We start from the raw sequence: 19,027 nt of genomic DNA on the forward strand, positions 1-19,027 counted from the left end.
TATAACATTGGCAATTGGACTGCAAATTCAGAATTTATAAATTTAGAAAATTCCAAAGTGTGGCAATTTCAAGAAGTAAAGTTGGATTGCTTTATATGCTAGCTTCACTTTTACCAAACCTACACATAAGTTATAAACAATTACTTCTCACTTCTGGTTTTACTTTGTTCTTCAAGATGACAGAACATAGCAGAACAACTATAGTTTTGGGATAGTAGATCATCATACTTAAATTTCTTCCTTAATATTCCAGTCCCAAACTTTCAAATATGCCCATGGAAAAAATTGATTTTTAATTTCTTTTTAAAGTTTTCTATCCCTGTAGGAAAAAATTGATTTTTAAAAAGAATTTTGATGTTGCTATTTACCCATTCTGTGTATTTGCATAATATCTAGCTGAGCAAATTAGGTAAATAATTTTTAATCACTGCTCCATTGAATGAATTCTCTAACTTTATTCTTTTCCTCAAAATTATATATATTTCTCAATCTGTAACTTTGCTCTTAATCAAAAGAGCAGTGTAGCACTGAAATTTAAAGTGCTCTTGAACTTAGTTCTTTCTAGGTCTGTGATCTTGAGCAATTTACTTAACCTGTCTATGCCCCTAAATCTTTAACTGCATGATGGTACCTACTTATCACCTTGAGTAGCGCCATGTTGAGAGAAAAACAATGACTCACTTTACATATTAACTCACTTCATCTTCACAAATTTCCCTTGAAAGCAGTTGTAAATAACTACAGAGAACAGCCTTGAGAGACTTCTTGAACTTCTTGAACAGTATATGTTTACTGTTCAATGAAACAAAGGAAATGAAAAAATGTAGAATTCTATTAGTAAAATTCTTTCTCCTTTTTCCATTAGCTGTCAAGCTTCCATGCACATCACCTGTTTGCCCAGAGAAGACTGACATTGAAAAGATTTTAGGGGGAAAATGTTGTATAGGTTGTCCTTCTTGCCAACAACTTAGCTGAAACCTTTTATTATCTTACACTTGAATTACTGAAATAACATGGCCTCTGTGTTCACTCCCAGCATGCACAACTCTGCAGGGTAATCTTCCCGATGCCCACCGTCATCTTTCTTCCCACCGTCATCTTTCTTCCCCCCGGCTCTGGTGTTTCACTGCAGCACAATAAAGTCCAAAGTCTTCCCTGGGACTTTCTAATCATCCCACAATGTAGTGCCCCCTCAGCAAGCATGTGGGTTCTTAATTTTGTCCAAACTCCTAGTTTCTCAGATCACTTATTCTATTCTTTCGGTCTGGCCAAACTTCACCTTTCCATCCTACAAGGTCCAACTCACATCCCAAAGAAGCCCTTTACCAACCTACCCTATATTTATATTTATCCCCAAGTCAAACTACAAAATAGAGACCAGAAAGAAAGAAAGCCCAGGAAATGGACATAATTTCACTGGTAACACTAAAATGCAGAGCTATAATGTAACAATGGAAGCATATATATTTTTCTAAAAGAATTTTGTTAGAATTTGTTAGGAGAAGAAGTGAAAGAATGTGGTCTGCTAGGAAAGCGCTTCCCCCTGTGAAACAACACAGTGTTTTGAAAGGAGAACAGCTTTAGAGTCAGCAGAGGGGCTTTGACTTTCTTCTCTGTGAACTTGACCTATTGTCATAAATGATCTGACTCTCACTTTTTCCATATGTAAAAGAGGCAATGCCTCTTAGCTCCAGGATGTGAAGAATAAATGGAAAAATGTAAGTACTTTGCCTGCCACACTGTGGATGCTCAAACCCTGTTAGGTCCTTTCCCTTCCCTTCTCCTTCTACTTAGAGAGCCACGAACATAGCAGAGGCATAGTAAAGAGCATTTAGGGAAGGACAGAAGAGAGAAACAACAGTGGCATGATCACCTCTTATGCGTGAGTTCCCCTTACTTGACGAATAATCATGTTATAATCCCTATTAGACACCTGAGAGTGACTCAGATGTGAATTATTGCCACGAAAAGGATTTTAGTTATTCAGACATTGGTTTGAAGTATGGGCCAAATTTTTACCTACCTGACGGATAGTTTCCTTTAAATAATACTAAGGAAGACAATGAAAAGGCTGGTCAACTATGACCCTAATTCAAATCAGTGCTGTAAAAATGTTTACTGAAGCTGGGATGATCAGCAAACTTGGGGGAAAGTGGTGAGTTATCTACTAGTTAGTTAAGGATCACTACAGATGAAAATACCAGCACTCAGCAGATATATTTCATGCACAAACCTAGATACTTGGATGAAAAAAATTCCAGACCCATCTAGATACAGTCTCATCACCATATAGAAAACAGATAATATGAATAAGGAAGATAGAGGAAAGGTATCTAAAGAGAACAATGTGCTCATGCAAGGAGGAAGCAGAGTCTCTCAACTCTAACTTCACTGAGACATGATGGAAGTTTCTAGCCCAGAATAAATTGGTCAAGCACAATATATGATGGACAACCAAAAAGGAGATGTATAAAGTGATTTACTTGGAGCAATAAGAAAAAATGAGGAAAACCAGAGAAAATGTGAATCCTCTGATGGGAGCAGATGGTCTTAGGTAATCCTGTTTCACACACAGTCTTTCCCATCTCAGTTGATGGCAACTCCATCTCTCAGGCAGCAGGACCATCCTAGACTCCTCATTATCCCTTATACAAGCTACACACACAATGTGTCAAGAAAATCTACTAGCCCTATTACCAAACAATCCAGAATCCATCCACATCTCACTACCTCCTCCACCAACCCTCCATCTGAACTACCAACAGCATACGCCCTCTTCCTCCCCTTCCTCTTCCCCTACTCCTTTGCCAGTCTTCCTTCTTCATATTTTTAAAGCATTGCTATATGCCAGGCACAGAGCTCAATGCTTAATATGTATTACTCTATTTAATCCTAGCAACAAATTTACAAAGGCACTATCATTGTAACCAGTTTACACATGAGGAAAATAAGGCTGATAAAAGTAAGTAACTAGTCCAAAATCAGAGGCAAAGAAGTAACAGAGCCAAGATTTGACTGAAGAACATCTGCTTTACTGAATGCCTTTCTGTCATCCTCCACCTCTTCTATGTGCTTGCAGCAATTTGTGCCAGCTACTCTTTTTGTGTCGCTGCAATTATTGCACTGAAGGGTCAATGTCGGTGTATTTGACTGTCATCCCCACTAGACAATTGGAATCCAGCGAAATAGCTAATATTAATAACAGGTACCGGGCTTCCCTGGTGGCGCAGTGGTTGAGGGTCCGCCTGCCGATGCAGGGGACACGGGTTCGTGCCCCGGTCTGGGAGGATCCCACATGCCGCGGAGCGGCTGGGCGCGTGAGCCATGGCTGCTGAGCCTGCGCGTCTGGAGCCTGTGCTCCTCAGCAGGAGAGGCCACAACAGTGAGAGGCCCGCGTGCCGCAAAAAAAATAAAAATAAAAAAATAACAGGTACCATTTATTGAACATCTTCCATGCATTATATTTATTCAGCAAGTACTTAATGAGTGTCAGCTATGTACCAGCCTCTGTTCTAGGTACTGGGAATGCAGTGATGAACAAAACAGAGGTAGACTTTATCTGTAAGGAGTTTACATTTTGGTAGAGAAAGAGATCGCAAAATTTACAAATTTATCTACATTAAGTCAAGTGGCCATAAGGACTTGGGCACAGGCAGGTTGGTCGATGTGGCATTGGGGTGTATGGAAGTCTCTTCGGAGTCCTTCTAATTTTTTACTGAAATGGGAAGCAAAGTTATCAGCTAAGCATGAATAGGAGGAGGAAGTGTGGAAGTTTGAGGACAGGGAACGTGAGAAACAGCTAGGGGAGCACAAGATAGAGTTAACTATAGATTAATGGGTGTGCAATAAAATCGCTCATCATGGTATGTTTTCCTCCAGCCATGTTCAGCTGCTCTGGGTCAAGTTCAGATTTAATTAAGTATACAATGTCAAGTTCTTTCTAGGTGTCATCTCATTTAAATTTCCCAACAACCCTGCAGGTTGTTTAACTCTGTATTTTCCAGATGAAGAAACTGAACTGAGAGAATGTATCACTTTCTGAAGGTCATGTAGACGGAAAGTATCAGAATTCAGATTTGAATCCACATCTGTCACCTTCAAACCTTGAGTGATGAATTTTGACACAAAGTCCCTATCAAATTGGACCCGCATCCTTGTGCTCGCTTTGGCAGCACATATACTAAAAATTGGACCCACATCCTCAACTCTCTATGTGCTTAGTATGTTCTCAGTGAACTAGCTTTGGAAACTTGGCTGAGGAGGAATTCTTACACATTCTGGTTGACCGAAAAGTTAATATGTGTCAACAGACTTGAGACTGCCAAAACAAGGTTAATTAGATTTAGGCTGCCTGAATAAAAATGTAGTAGCGAGCCCACCATGCTGGCACGCCTATAGTATTATGTCTGATCTGAGATGCCCAGGCTGCTGTGGGACATCAGCAAACTTGAAAGCATCATCCAGAGGAGAGCAGAGAGCATAGTGCAGGGCTTGGGAGCCATAAAACATGAAAAATATGGGAGAGAAAGAGACTATTTAGCCTTGGAAAGAAAAACTTAGCTCAGTGCCTGTCTTTATACACATCTCCAAGACTGCCATATTCTGTGTGATTCTGGAGCACAGAATTAGTGCCTAAAAGAAGGTGACAGAGGTAGATGTGCCTCTGCATAAGGAAGAAGATTGTGTTGATTGGAGCCATCTGGAACCAGGATGGGCTGTGCCATAGAGAGATGTGTGCTCTGGAATTAAAAGCCATCAAGAGGGTGTTCTGTAACCTTTTAAGAGATGTCAGAGGGAATAGTCACAACAAGGACAGAGGGTAAAACTGAACTTTCTGTTAGTTCTGCCAATTCCAATGAAGTCTGAGATAATAATCTCCCTTCTCAACATCCTTTGGTGCTTGTTATCCTTTGACAAATTTTTGTCTGAATATCCAGAGTCTAGTTCTTCGTGTGGGTATCCCAGCTCTGACATATATTAACTGTGTGACATTGCATAACTTAGGTATGATCCTGATGCCTGTCTAATCTATAAAGGGGGAATAAGATAGAACCTCTATTATGGGGTTGTTGTGAGGATTACAGGGATCACTCCATGTAAAGTGCTTAGAAGGGTGCCTGGAATTACAAATGCCCAATAAATGTTCACTCTCATTTTTTCAAATGTTTTTCACACACTCCCCTTTAGTGCTGCTTCATTATTTCATGAGTTCTTGTTTTTTCCAACTAAATTGTCACTCTTGTCATAGGGCTGAGCATATATATATTACCGGGTACTTAATAGTTCAAAACAAAAATGTGTTTCTCTTCTTTCAAACAACGTAAACTTGTTTAGAAACATCTTTTGAACATCCTCAGGGAGACTTTTCAAGTTTGGTGAGATTATCACCTAGAGGAAAGGTTTTATGGATTTCTCCATCTTTTAAAATACTAAAGTGTGCTCAAACACTCCTTTTTCAGGGGTTGCTTCTTGTTTGCAGTCATCATTAGGAAATAAGCAAAGATTTGTTTAGGATACAGAACATAGCAGTTTTCTGAAAATCTACTGGGTGCAAGCCCTAGGCTATATACCAGGGGGAGGAAGAGTAAGGGGGCAACAGTGGTGAGGAAATAAAGATAAGCAACAGGATCTCTATAGTTTGCAAGGATCATACAGTCCAGTGGCAGAGAGAGAAAGATAAGGACCTGCCTGACCCACACTTGCTTACTTTTTCCCTTCATCTGCAACACCCACCCCTTTGTCTCATGGGTCCTAGCTTCAGTGACTTTGAGTTCCTCCAACAAGCTAAGAGATCACCCCTCTTCCTACTGTCTTTCCTTGTTAGACACTTTCCCTACCCTTTGAGTGACTGGCTTCTCGCACCTCTCAGGATGTGGCTTAAACAGCTTCTTTTCAGTTACACCTTTCTTATCCGTCATGTCTAAACAAATAAGTTCTCCATCCCACTCCCAATGATTATTTGTCAATATACCCCATTCGTTATGCCCACAGCACTTGCTACAACGTTTATTTTTATGTATTTATTTGTTTGCTTTGTTGTTTATTCACTTTTTCCATCCCAAAGGCAGCAATCACATCTATTTTTATTCACCAATGCAACCTCTTTCGCATAGCCAGACTTTCGGCAAATACATGTGGAGTAAGTGAAAGATCCTTTCAGCATAAGGTGGTGAGCACAGGGACTCAGGTGTGTATTGGTGCTGGGGATCACAGAAGATAGCCATCTAACCCAGTCTTGGAGATCCTGAAGGAGGGCATTGCAGAGGCTGTCACTGCCCCATCAGACCTCCTCAGCACTCTTCCCATACTTGCCAACAGTTTGCTATTGCAAGATTGCCAAGCTCCTGGAGGGTTCTCTCTGCCTGAGGGAACATGCTTGGCCAACACACAGGGAAGGCCAGAAAGACCAAGGAGTGAACACCCAGAAGCAGCTCTCAACCAATAAGGGGTAGGTGTGGGTGGCCTCTGCATCTCAGCTTCATTGTCCCTGGGTGGGACAATTCTGTATCTGAGTATAGTCTACAGTGTTGCCATGAGGTCCAGCAGTGCTGAGCCCCAGCTGCAAAAGCAGTAACCCGTTCATTGAAACACCCTCCAGAGGCCCCCTTCCCTTTCTCACTAACCCATTTCCTATTGGTGCCTCCAGGGAGACCTCCTTAATAAAATTGCATTCAAATCCTCATCTCAAGGTCAGCTTCTGGAAGATCTCAATCTAAAAAAGGACAAGTGACCAGAATTTTGAAAGGTGTGTCGAGTTCACTAGACAAGAGGTAAAAGAATTTCCAAAAGGGCAGGATTTCATTAGTACAGAGAAGAGAATCAAAGTCCCAAAATCTGGGGCTCAGATTTTGATTATGGCTGGGCCCCTGCAGGATCTTTATAGGGAAAGATAGTAAGCAATCAGCTGATCATCAGCCCATGAGATGAGCTGTTTCAGAGCCAACAGCACAGTTCGGTGCAGATAGACAGAAGGTCCTAAACTCTTGAAATAACACATTGCAACCCTGCATGCTGTACTCATGAATCTTTAACTGAAGAGCTTCTTTGTGTCTTTTCCTTTTTTGAAATACAACGCAGGATCCAGGAATGTGAGGCTTAACCCTGAAAAGGAAGCCTTGTACAAATGGTGTCTTGAAAGCCAGCATGTAGCCTGTTCATAAATTTTATGATGTGTGAAGCACATGTTCAAGGAAGTATTTATTAGTAAGTCCATAAGTTAAATTAGAAAGGGTGGTTCATGCCTTAAATATTCCGTCATTTTCCATACTGTTTATGTTTCCAGACCCAAGTGTGAAATTTAAATTTTCTTTTAATGTATTCACCCAACAAATGATTTACTCTAGGTCAGCATGTTTTCTTATGGTCCCCAGTAGTGAAGTTTTGCAGTTGGGGTGGGGGGGGGGACTGGGAAAATGCTACTAAATTACTTTTTCAATGGCAAAGTTTCTGTACAGAAATCATAGAATGATCTTACTCGTGGATTTATTAAGAAGATGTAGGTTATTTTGCCCGGAAAATTGGAGTATTTTATATCAGGGATGTTTTGATGAATTTGGAAACTGGCTAGTCATAGTGCTGTCTCTGAAAGTCACAATTGGCATAACTGAGTCTGTGAGTGGCTCGTATTAGGACACAGATCCTGTGATGGGTTGTGGCCCTTGGTCACTGATTTTTTCAAAGCTCCTGCCAAGGTACACCAAAATAGGAGCTATATTTGGAAAACTGTAAACTCTGTAGAATTTAAAAGGTATTGTGACCAACCCCTGATTGTAAAATCCTATGAATTTGAAATTATGTATAGTACAGACTATGCTATGTATGATATGAACAGCCTTATACTGAGTTTTATACTGAGTCTTTGTGTGAATATGGTTAATTTTACACGTGTAAAGAGTAACAAATTTATTAAAAGAATCTAACTCATTTTGTATTTTTGAAACAAAGAATATCGTGTGTGTATGTGCATGTGTGTTTGAGAGCGTGTGTGTGTGTGTGTTATTCTATAATGGGAAAATGACTCATGTAGAAACAAAAATTCATTAAAATATGCTATAATTATATATAGATGTATATAGTGTGTTCCCTTAACAGAGCCTTCTTGAATCCACAAAATGCTCAAACTATGAAAGTTTTGAAAATATTTACATCTTGTGAAAGTGTTTTTTCCATCTCTATTTATTACATTTCCCTGCTACACTGTCACTAAAACTCTCTGGAAAGTGATAAAGACCTTAAGTAAAACCAGACTGGCATGGATCACTGACATATACTGGCATAAATTTAAAAAAAGAAGCTAGCTGATTTTTAAGCCTTGGTTCATTTCACAAAAGCAATGAATAGCAATGCTGTCAAAGAGTTGTGCCATGAAACCTAGTCATAAAGCTTTTTCTGCATTTAAAATCCTAACTAGGAGGGCTTCCCTGGTGGTGCAGTGGTTGAGAGTCTGCCTGCCGATGCAGGGGACGTGGGTTCGTGCCCAGGTCCGGGAGGATCCCACATGCCACGGAGCGGCTGGGCCCGTGAGCCATGGCCGCTGAGCCTGTGCGTCCGGAGCCTGTGCTCCACAACGGGAGAGGCCACAACAGTGAGAGGCCCATGTACTGCAAAAAAAAAAAAAAAAGAAAGAAAGAAAATCCTGACTGGGAACCAAGGTTTATCTTTAAACACTCATGCTTGAACATGTCCAGACAGAGTGTTCCTAATTGTAATTTACCCTGCTTTCTTTTTCATCTAGAAAGTAGATTTCCTTTGTAGGGGATAGAATAAGCTGTGGACATTCAGACATAGGACTTAAGAATACATGTAACAACAGTATTTCAAGGCATTAAATGTTTATTTTCTGTGTAGTTGTTGAAATTACAGACTTTGGAATTAGTCACCTGAATTTGCCTAACTAGCTCTGCAAATCATTAGCTGAAAGACTTGGATCTCTGTTCCCTTCTCTGTAACATGGGAATACTGAAAGCATCTATCGCATATATTTATTACGGACATTGAAAGAAATAAGGTATGGAGAGCACCTAGCACTGTGCCTGACACCTAGAAAGTATTCAGCAAATATTAACTATTATATTATTATTATTATTATTATTATTATTAGTCTACTATGTGTCAGGCACTGTACCAAGCTCCTTGCATAATCTCATTGCATGATCAACATATGATCTGCAAGGTAAATATAAGTATGGTTATTTTATAAATTAAGAGATGGAGGATCAGCGAAAAGATAAGGAAACAAGCTGGTAAGAAGCAAGACAATGACTCAAACCCAGGCCTCTTTAGCTCCATGTTCTTTATTCTATTCATGTCCTGTTTCATACAGTGTCAGTGATATGTGGCTATTTAAGTTTAAATTTAAATCAGTTTGAATTAAATGAAGGAAAATATTTAGTTTCTTTGTTCCACTAGCCACATGCCAAGTCTTGATAGCCACATGTTATTAGCAGCTATGATTCTGGGTGGTACAGATAGAGAATATTTCCTTCATCTGTTCTATTTGACAATATTGCAGTCTAGACCATACTATCTCTCCAGTCTGGTTTGCTCTCAATAGGTCAAAAATTTTTTTTCTTTTAATTATTATAAAAAGGCTCATCAATTAATTACTTAACCCTTTGTAATAAAGACAACACATTGCTATAGATGGCCATGTAGATCATATCTAATCCATCTAACAGTCTACACAGGAATGAAAAATTTGCCCTTGGCCAGATCATCACAGTGCCCAAGAACTAGGAGAATCCTCAGCTGTAGTCTAGATGATCTTTTTATTCAATAATAAGAACCCATGGTGATGGGAAATCCTAAAGCCAATGTGAAAATGCAAGATGAGTCTCCACCTCTCATCTACCTCTAATACTCTATGGACCTATAACTTTCATTTGGGGCTCAACAAGCTTAAAGCTGTTTTCAATATTTTTTAAGTTTTTGGGTGTAGTCTACATAGGTGTAAGCTTTGGAAAGAGGAGATAGTGATTTATTATGTCGTTAACACTGATATTTTGCCCAGGAAATTTTTCTCTTAACTGGAAGCCAAATGACTTTTCTAGCTAAGTAGCCAATAAGCAATATTTATGATATGTATCACCTTCTTTTCACAGACCTTTTTGATTAGTATCAGATATTACAATCTGGAGACTGTAAATGAAATGGGCAAATGGGAGTGGCAAAGCAAACAACCATATAATCCAATATTCAAAACAAAGTCGAATAGATTGCCTCTTTGAACAAAAGCTCTTTCATATAAAGCCAACTCTTATTAGAGAGCAGAGTAGTGCAGCAGAACCGCGCTGGGCCCATAAAACCAACTTTGATTTCAGAAGAAATAGTTGAGGCATGAGGGACAGACCTGAGGAACTTCATGCATATAAAAGAGCAGCTGGCATCGTAGAAGGAGCATTAGGTAAGGGATCAGAAGATCTGATATCTCTATGGTATCCTGAACGTACTTCAACTATAGCATCTACCATATTATGTTATTTATTTTTCAGTGTTTCGAATCTTTCCAGTGGTTTTTTTTTTAACATCTTTATTGGAGTGTAATTGCTTTACAATGGTGTGTTACTTTCTGCTTTATAACAAAGTGAATCAGTTATACATATACATATGTTCCCATATCTCTTCCCTCTTGAGTCTCCCTCCCTCCCACCTTCCTTATCCCACCCCTCTAGATGGTCACAAAGCACTGAGCTGATTTCCCTGTGCTATGTGGCTGCTTCCCACTAGCTATCTATTTTACATTTGGTAGTGTATATATGTCCATGCCACTCTCTCGCTTTGTCACAGCTTACCCTTCCCCCTCCCCATATCCTCAAGTCCATTCTCTAGTAGGTCTGTGTCTTTATTCCTGTCTTACCCCTAGGTTCTTCATGACCATTTTTTTTCTTAAATTCCATATATATGTGTCAGCATACAGTATTTGTCTTTCTCTTTCTGACTTACTTCACTCTGTATGACAGACTCTAGGTCCATCCACCTCATTACAAATAGCTCAATTTCGTTTCTTTTTATGGCTGAGTAATATTCCATTGTATATATGTGCCACATCTTCTTTATCCATTTATCCGATGATGGACACTTAGGTTGTTTCCATCTCCGGGCTATTGTAAACAGAGCTGCAATGAACATTGTGGTACATGACTCTTTTTGAATTATGGTTTTCTCAGGGTATATGCCCAGTAGTGGGATTGCTGGGTCATATGGTAGTTCTATTTGTAGTTTTTTAAGGAACCTCCATACTGTTCTCCATAGTGGCTGTACCAATTCACATTCCCACCAGCAGTGCAAGAGTGTTCCCTTTACTCCACACCCTCTCCAGCATTTATTGTTTCTAGATTTTTTGATGATGGCCATTCTGACTGGTGTTTAAAACATAATATGCAAATCATTAGAGAAATGCATATTATGTTTTAATTGTCAGTTTCCTTGTCCAAGTCTCCCATAGACTATGAGTTCCTGAAAACCTACTGCCTATCACAGTGTCTCACGACATGGTAAAATATTAGACTTATTGAAAAAATAAACCAACAAAAAATTATTGGGTAGCTAATAGAATCAAGGAAGACAAAGAACCTGTATTTTACACCATCCACCCTCCAAAAAAAATTATGATTATATCCCAAACCCTTCACACCCCATTGTTATCGCTTTAGCCAAATTGCTCTGGCCCATGTACTGAGCTGCTTCTCTTTGCCAAGCTGACTTGGTTTAATAGTAAATTCTAAGTTTTTTCTCTAAAAGCACTTGATAAGAAACACTGAAAAAAAAAAAGGAACAGGAACAGCTATAGTTCTTTCAGTTACGGTTAGTCCCACAAAGAGAAGAGTTAAAACAAAAATTAGGAACCAGTGGCTGAATATAAACTCGACTTCCTGAGAAGATACAGTAAGTCACCTGGAATGTATTCAATACTGAAGAATATTAACATTGTCCAAAATAGTGAATGCAGCCACTAGGGAGGACTCATTTAGAGTTTGCAATTTAGGTCCTGAAAATTCTGCCTCATTATGCATTATGCAATATTATGCAAACTTTGGCAATATATGTGCCCCCTCCCCGCCCTGGTACACACCTGCTCATCTCTGTGAATGTCCTCATGCAACTCGCTGATGGGAGATCAGGAAGTGGCTTCCTGCACCTGTAAGTATCTTAGATACTACTAAACCAACATCTGACTCCTAAGAAATCCTTGGTTCTGCAGAAACAGCCATGCTGACATCAAAGAAGAAATGATTCCCAATTTACAACTACTACAAGGGAACACTGACCCAATCTTTTGTCTTAAATTGGAGGCTCTGGCGTTGTTTTCTGTAACATGACATATATTTCCCAGTTAGAAAAGGGAGGCATTGCATAGGATGATTTTGAGATCATAAGACCTAATTCTGTCACTTGTTAGGAAGGCTTGCCTTCCTAAGGCAAATTCTTTCCCCCAAAATGAAGAAATCAAGTGGATTAGCTAGAGTGGTCTTTGCTGAATATAATTGTTAATATCTGAGTTATTTTCCTTGACAAAATTATGTTTCCTCTGTGTTCTACCTCCTTTGAGAGAGTCTGGTTTGTAAGCAAATTATTTTCTACATTTGTTTTCCTTTCTGTTTTTTCAAGTAAACATTTTTATGAGCCATAAATCATGAGGAATCAGAAAATAAAGAAAGGTATTTGACTTTATCTCATGTGGTATTGTCACCAAAGTGTTTGTGTGTGCCATGAGCACAACTTTCATCTTTTCCTCCCCATGGACAGTTTTTGCTGACTCCTGTGAACAAGTTGACCCTAGAGAAAGCTTCTTATCAGGTAAAATAAGAGGAAGAAGGAGCAGTTCCTACCATGGCAAACACTTCTCACCCCGACCCCCAGGGATAGGCATAAGCTGTTCTAGCACATGATTCTGATTTTATCTCTATTTGGAATTGAGCAATATAACTTGGCTGTTAAAATACACAATATTTCAAGGCTATTTCTAAGCAATGTCCAGGCAGAGAAGCCCTAAGGATCTCTGTATCAGGAGCTATTGCAAGCTAAACAACATTCTCTTGACAAATGTGCTATAGTGAATACCTGTCATGGATCTTCCACAATTGTAGGCAGAAAGCATAGAGTAGACTGGCTTGGGTCCAGGGAAGAAGAGCTGGTAACTTGGGCATTTCTAATATGACTAAAATTTAATCAATTCCATGATAGAACAAAGGTCAGCTTCCATGAACTAGTCCCTTCTCTGAGGTTCTCACTGTATGTTAAAAACAGTGCAATCCCATCTGGTTTCTTCTTTTTCTTAATTCACAGAATGTCAGTACTGGGGCTCAGAGTTCCAGCTACCTACTCTGGATTTTGAAGATGTTTTAAAAGATGATGAGCATGCATACAGGTGGCTCTCCAGGCTCAAGAAAGTCGGCATAGTGCGACTCACGGGAGCATCTGACAAACGAGGAGAAGTTTTAAAACTTGGGAAAAGGATTGGTTTCCTTTATCTCACATTTTATGGGTGAGTCACCAAATAGTTGGTATTCTGCCATGATATATAGGATTTGATATACTTTCCAGACAGGGGACTCTTTTGATTAATGATATAGAAATTTCCACAATGTCTTGACAGGAAGTCAGATGAGAATCTAAAAGTGGGATTTCTCTGAGAATGACTGGAATGAGGTCAGTTGCCAAAGACAGGATAGTTAAAGGTCGAGGATTAATTTGCTAGGGCCGCACAACAGAAGACCATAGACTGGGTGGCTTAAACAACAAAAGTTTATTTCCTCACAGTTCTGAAGGCCAGAAGTCCAAGATCAGGGTGCTGGCAGGTTTGGTTCTTGGTGAGCGCTCTCTTCCTGACTTGCAGTTGGTCACTTTCTCACTGTACCTTCACATGGCCTTTCCTCAGGGTACCTGCACTCCTGTTATCTCTTCCTCTTCTTATAAGGACACCAGTCCTATTGGATTAGGGCCCCATCCTTAAGATTTCATTTAATCGGAAATTCCCTGGCAGTCCAGTGGTTAGGACTCCACGTTCTCACTGGAGAAGGCCCAGGTTCAATCCCTGGTCAAAAAAAAAAAAAAAAAAAGATTTCATTTAACCCTAATCACCTCCTTAAAGGTCCTTTCTCCGAATGTAGTCACATTGAAGTTTAGTGTTTCATCATATGAATTTGGGGAGGACACAATTCAGTCCATACCAAGTGGGATAGAAGACTGTTTCTCTAAGCCTTTTAAAAAATATTCAGCTTTACAAATGTGAACGTTTATTAAAGTTTTACCTCCCAAGAGTTGGCACAAAATTAGGTTGGGCCCTGGGGAAATGAAACCAGCCACCAGATGTTTTAAATAAAGCTAATATGCAGAAAATTAAGTCTACACACTTTAGCAAGTAACAGGAAATACAATTGATTTTCACTTTGGAACAAGAGGCTGTTTGCATAAGAATTGCCTGGGAGGTAACATTAATTATGGATAAGAAAACACTGGCAACAGGAAACACTACCTGGAAGTGGGAGTACGACTGTATTTCTAATCTTTAGGGTGAGCCTGTCATTTGCGATGGAGACACTTATTCTTGGGCTCAGAGTAGAGGGCACTAAAAGTGAAAAGGACCTGCAAAATGCAAAGTTTGCAAACTGGTAGCACATGGGCAGTATTCAGATGTGTTTTGTTTGGCTCACATGATGTTGAAAAAAAATGGAATCAACATTTAAAAACTGGGAGCTTTTACATTAAATATGGAGTTGACTTTTCTTGAAAAATCAAACGTAGCAACAACTGAACTTAAACCCCTGCTTGCCAGCAACCTGCTGGAGGTAAGAAAAGGCTGAGCCCTGAAGAGAGCATATTCTCACTCTCCAATTTCACGAATTCTGCCCCCAACTCCCACCTCAGACCTGCAAGAGCCCTGCTAACCTTTGACTTTGCCCTTAGGTTTGCTAATCTAGAGCAAGACCTCGTCTGTAGGTAAACAGAAGGTCAAAAATATTCAGTCACTTGCCTCCAATGATTTGAGCATGTTTATTCATGGTAGAAGACTCTATCATGTTTAGGCTTGGATGACCCAGTCCCCACCCCCATCCCAAGAACAAACTTTTACCATTAACGAGTTTGTGTCATACAACATTTTTATCTGCCCTACATCTGTAAGAATTTAAGCTGCCTTAACAGATTACAGCAGCAACAGCAGACAAAGGAAAGAGGAAGAGTCTTGAAATTATTAAGAGCCCCAACTGTATTATTTTCTCTCTATTTATTTTTCACAACATTCTGGAATAGATATTATCTCTGAGTTCACTAATGAGGAAGCTGAAGCCCAGAGAATTAAAGTATAAACCCAAGTTTCCACAGATAGTAAACAAGGAACCAGAGTTGGAATCTGTGTCTGTCCCATCCCTGGGCTTTCTAATCTACCTCACTATCAATCATAGTATGAAGGAAGAACATGGAAAAGATGCTTTAGGGTGCTGGAGGTAAACAGAACACTTCAAATATCTTCTAAGTTTTTTTACTTCATTTTTATTTGCTGACAACAGACTTTTTGCACTGATGCCAACACATTTCACAGTTTTATTACAGTGGCCAAATTTGGGGCTCTTTGTTATGGTTCCCTAACTTCCACCCCCATCCATCACATTAAGGGTCAGATTCTTAGTCCTGATTTATGACTTGTGTTTTATTTTGTTTTGTTGTTACAAATCCTAAAAAAGGCTTAATAATTTGGCCACTGATCTAATATTGTGAAATTTATTGGAATGAATACTAAAGGTTTGTTGTCAAAACAAATCAGACTTCCTACTATTCTTCCATTCCCTTTGTCCAAGATCTTTGCATCTGACCACATAGTTTACCTACACAATTTCACCTTCAGCAGTTGATCACATTTCTTCCCTAAATCTCTCAAACTATACCACACTCCAGAAAATGCCTTTTTTTCCACCTTACTGCTTCTTCCACCAATGATTGCCAAGATCTCTTTTTTTAATTTTTAATTTTTTTTTTTGGTAATTTCTAATTCCCTACCTCAAGAACTTAATGATGAGAACGGTTTTGTTGTTGTTGTTGTTGTAACTTTGATTTTGTTTGTTTGCTTACTTGTTTGGGGGTGGTTTATCAACAGAATGAGAAAAGTGAATATTTTCCCCGAAGTTACTTGCCTTTTCTATACTGTTGTTAGGGTAACATGAGATTTAAAAAAGGGAGATATTTAAGACAATGTTTCTCAACCTAGGCTGCACAGTGGAATAACCAATTTAAAAAATACTGACATCTGGGTCCCATCTCCAGAAATATTTTATTAACAGGCCTTGGATTTGGCCTGGGTATCAGGAATTTTAGAAACACTTCAGGAGATACTCATTTGCAGCAAAGGTCATAAGCCTCTGGTTGAGAGGAAAGGTAGTTCAAGAGAAGGCAGGTCACAGGTGGTATGGAGCTTGGTTTCTTTACATCCTCTGAACTCTCACAATTATGTAGACTAAATGGCACTTGTCATGTTCTTCTTTGTACTGTGGTAATGCCTGGACATGACTTTAGAACAGAATCAGTAGCTGCCTTAGACAGGGTCTTTCCCTTTTATATCTTTGTTTCTCCACTGGCCTTACTCTTATTTATTTATTTATTTATTTATTTTTGCTGTGTTGGGTCTTCGTTTCTGTGCGAGGGCTTTCTCTAGTTATGGCAAGTGGGGGCCACTCTTCATCGTGGTGCACGGACCTCTCACTGTCGCGGCCTCTCTTGTTGCGGAGCACAGGCTCCAGATGCGCAGGCTCAGTAGTTGTGGCTCACGGGCTTAGTTGCTCCGCGGCATGTGGGATCTTCCCAGACCAGGGCTCAAACCCATGTCCCCTCCATTGGCAGGTAGATTCTCAACCACTACGCCACCAGGGAAGCCCTGGCCTTACTCTTGTTTGAAAAATAACTAGTTGGTGAGTGAGTGAACGGAAAGAATAAATGAAGGCAATAAATAATGAAGGCAATAATAATAATGCCAGAAATAGGAGAGGGACAGAGAAAGGAAAGTGGGGAATGTTAAAGGTAAACTTTGTTTTCCGGATAGATTTTTCAAGGAGCCTGGTTTCCGCTCTTGCTTAGATGCCAAAAACAATAATAGCTTGATGCTACTTCACACGTGCTTGCCTTGGGAAACTAACCTAGTACTTTTCCATTCGAATAGGGTTACTAGTTTAGAGAATTTAAACGGAGTGGGTCTAAAGTGAGAATTATAATGACTATTTTGGGGTTTTGGCTGCCATCTACATTGTTAGATTGTTAGTTGGATAAACAAAAACAGTAGATTCCAGAACTTTCTGTAGTTTTAGCATATGGTAGGCAAGGAATAAATGTATAATGAATAAATTCACACCTAGTTTTTAAAAGACTATAAAGCAGCTGACAAATGCAATAATTATTAGAGCATTTCATATTATAAAATTATGTTCACCTACTAAATCAAAATGGCAGTAGCTTTGAGGATAAATGTTTACATCATTTTCCACAGCTGTATTTTCTCAGATACTTGTCATTTTTTGACAGTGCATCATCTAGGCAATATTTTTTCATGTAGCCATATGAAATGCTCAGTAACCTTACTGCCTTAATGATGAAATATTTCCTGGGAGAAAAGAATAAGAGTTGGTAAAGAAACTTCCATTGTCAATTTTGTCAAATACATATACATGTGGAGCAGTATGTAAAAAGATGACCTTTTCAGGAGGATTTAAACCTTTGACTTGGAACAATGTAGTTTTTACAGAATGAGGCCAAAAGCCTCATCCCATATCCCTGACCACACCCTGCCCCCACAAAAGGAATAAAAATAGCTTTCTGGATCATTTCTTTATTGAACAAAATATCTGAATTTTATGACATAATTTAACCCAATGGGAAATAGTCATTGTAAATACACTCCACTGCCATCTTCAATGACTGAATGCAAGTTAGAATAATGTGTTCGACAATGCATCCTACAGAGTAAACCTTAAAGAAAGTACAATCATTGTCAATAAAAGAGAATGTCCTGGTCGGTGGTATTGTCATCTTACTCATCCATACAACAACCATTCCTTGAATACTTTACCACATGCAAGGCACCATGCCAGGCATTTTGTTCTGAACTAGATCTGGGTTTCTACTTTATGGAAAACTATCTTTGGTGATTGCTGTATATGGGTGAATATAAAGAGTTGAGTTGACTTCATCTAGATCATCTGGAACAATAAATATTCCATAAAACCAAGGAACAAACTGTAAAGTACCCCTGGACTTTTGGCATTACAAATGAGGGAACAAGATAGTCAATACATGCCAACAGTAAATAAAAAGTAGCACATAGCTGAAGGGTGATGCTCTGCCAGCCTGGTGAAAGCATGGTGAAGATGGGGTGATATTCAGCTATCAATATGGCAACTAGAGAGAATGAAACCAGACTCCTTAAACTTACACAGGCTACCACTGTATAAATAGGTGTGACATTACTACATACATATTTAATTATGACTATATAATTCCATACAGCTCCTCCCCCCCATCTCAAGCTAGCCCAACTTAGATGCAAACCATTTTATCCACCAAAGAGAGTTGATGGGGAACAACTACAGCCATAGTTCCTTTCTCACGTTGCTCAGATTGCTTTCCTCCCTTCCAACTTAACACCTTCTTTCTTGCATGCATCTCCCTCACTTTTCCATCTCCTTTATCCTGTCTACAAACAACCTGTTCCAAGTCCTCCTCTGATTTTGACTGCTTTTTGGCCTTTCGTGCCCTCGTTGCTTGACCTATTAATCTTCCCCCTCTTGTGTTCCAACCACCATCCCTGCTACATCCTCCCTTGATCTGGTAGCCTCTGCAGTTTTAAGGGAGAGAACCCCTCTCCCAACCTCAGCTCTGTGAGATCACTCCCAGCGCCACATCCCTATGCCCAGGCATTACAAGAAAACAAAATAAGTACTTTACTACTCATCCTAGGAGCCAGTTTTGCATTCTGAACTGCCCATCCAGAAAGAGAGGTGGAAATTCTCTTCTCTCCCATATATTCCTAATATCTAGTTAGGCAATT

General features: G+C 39.4%; 1 protein-coding gene across 2 annotated transcripts in view; it reads left to right on the forward strand.

Annotated features, from left to right (window-relative positions):
- BBOX1 (gamma-butyrobetaine hydroxylase 1) overlaps nucleotides 1-19,027 on the forward strand; it is a 76,393-nt gene that overhangs the window by 14,770 nt on the left and 42,596 nt on the right. For both annotated transcript variants that reach the window (XM_081239627.1, XM_081239626.1), the window contains one exon: nucleotides 13,285-13,483. In XM_081239627.1, coding sequence (XP_081095753.1) covers nucleotides 13,285-13,483 — 199 coding nt within the window. The remainder of the gene's footprint in view (nucleotides 1-13,284; nucleotides 13,484-19,027) is intronic.

The sequence above is a fragment of the Mesoplodon bidens genome, assembly GCF_964165515.1.
Source record: "Mesoplodon bidens genome assembly, chromosome: 7".
Taxonomy (NCBI): domain Eukaryota; kingdom Metazoa; phylum Chordata; class Mammalia; order Artiodactyla; family Ziphiidae; genus Mesoplodon; species Mesoplodon bidens.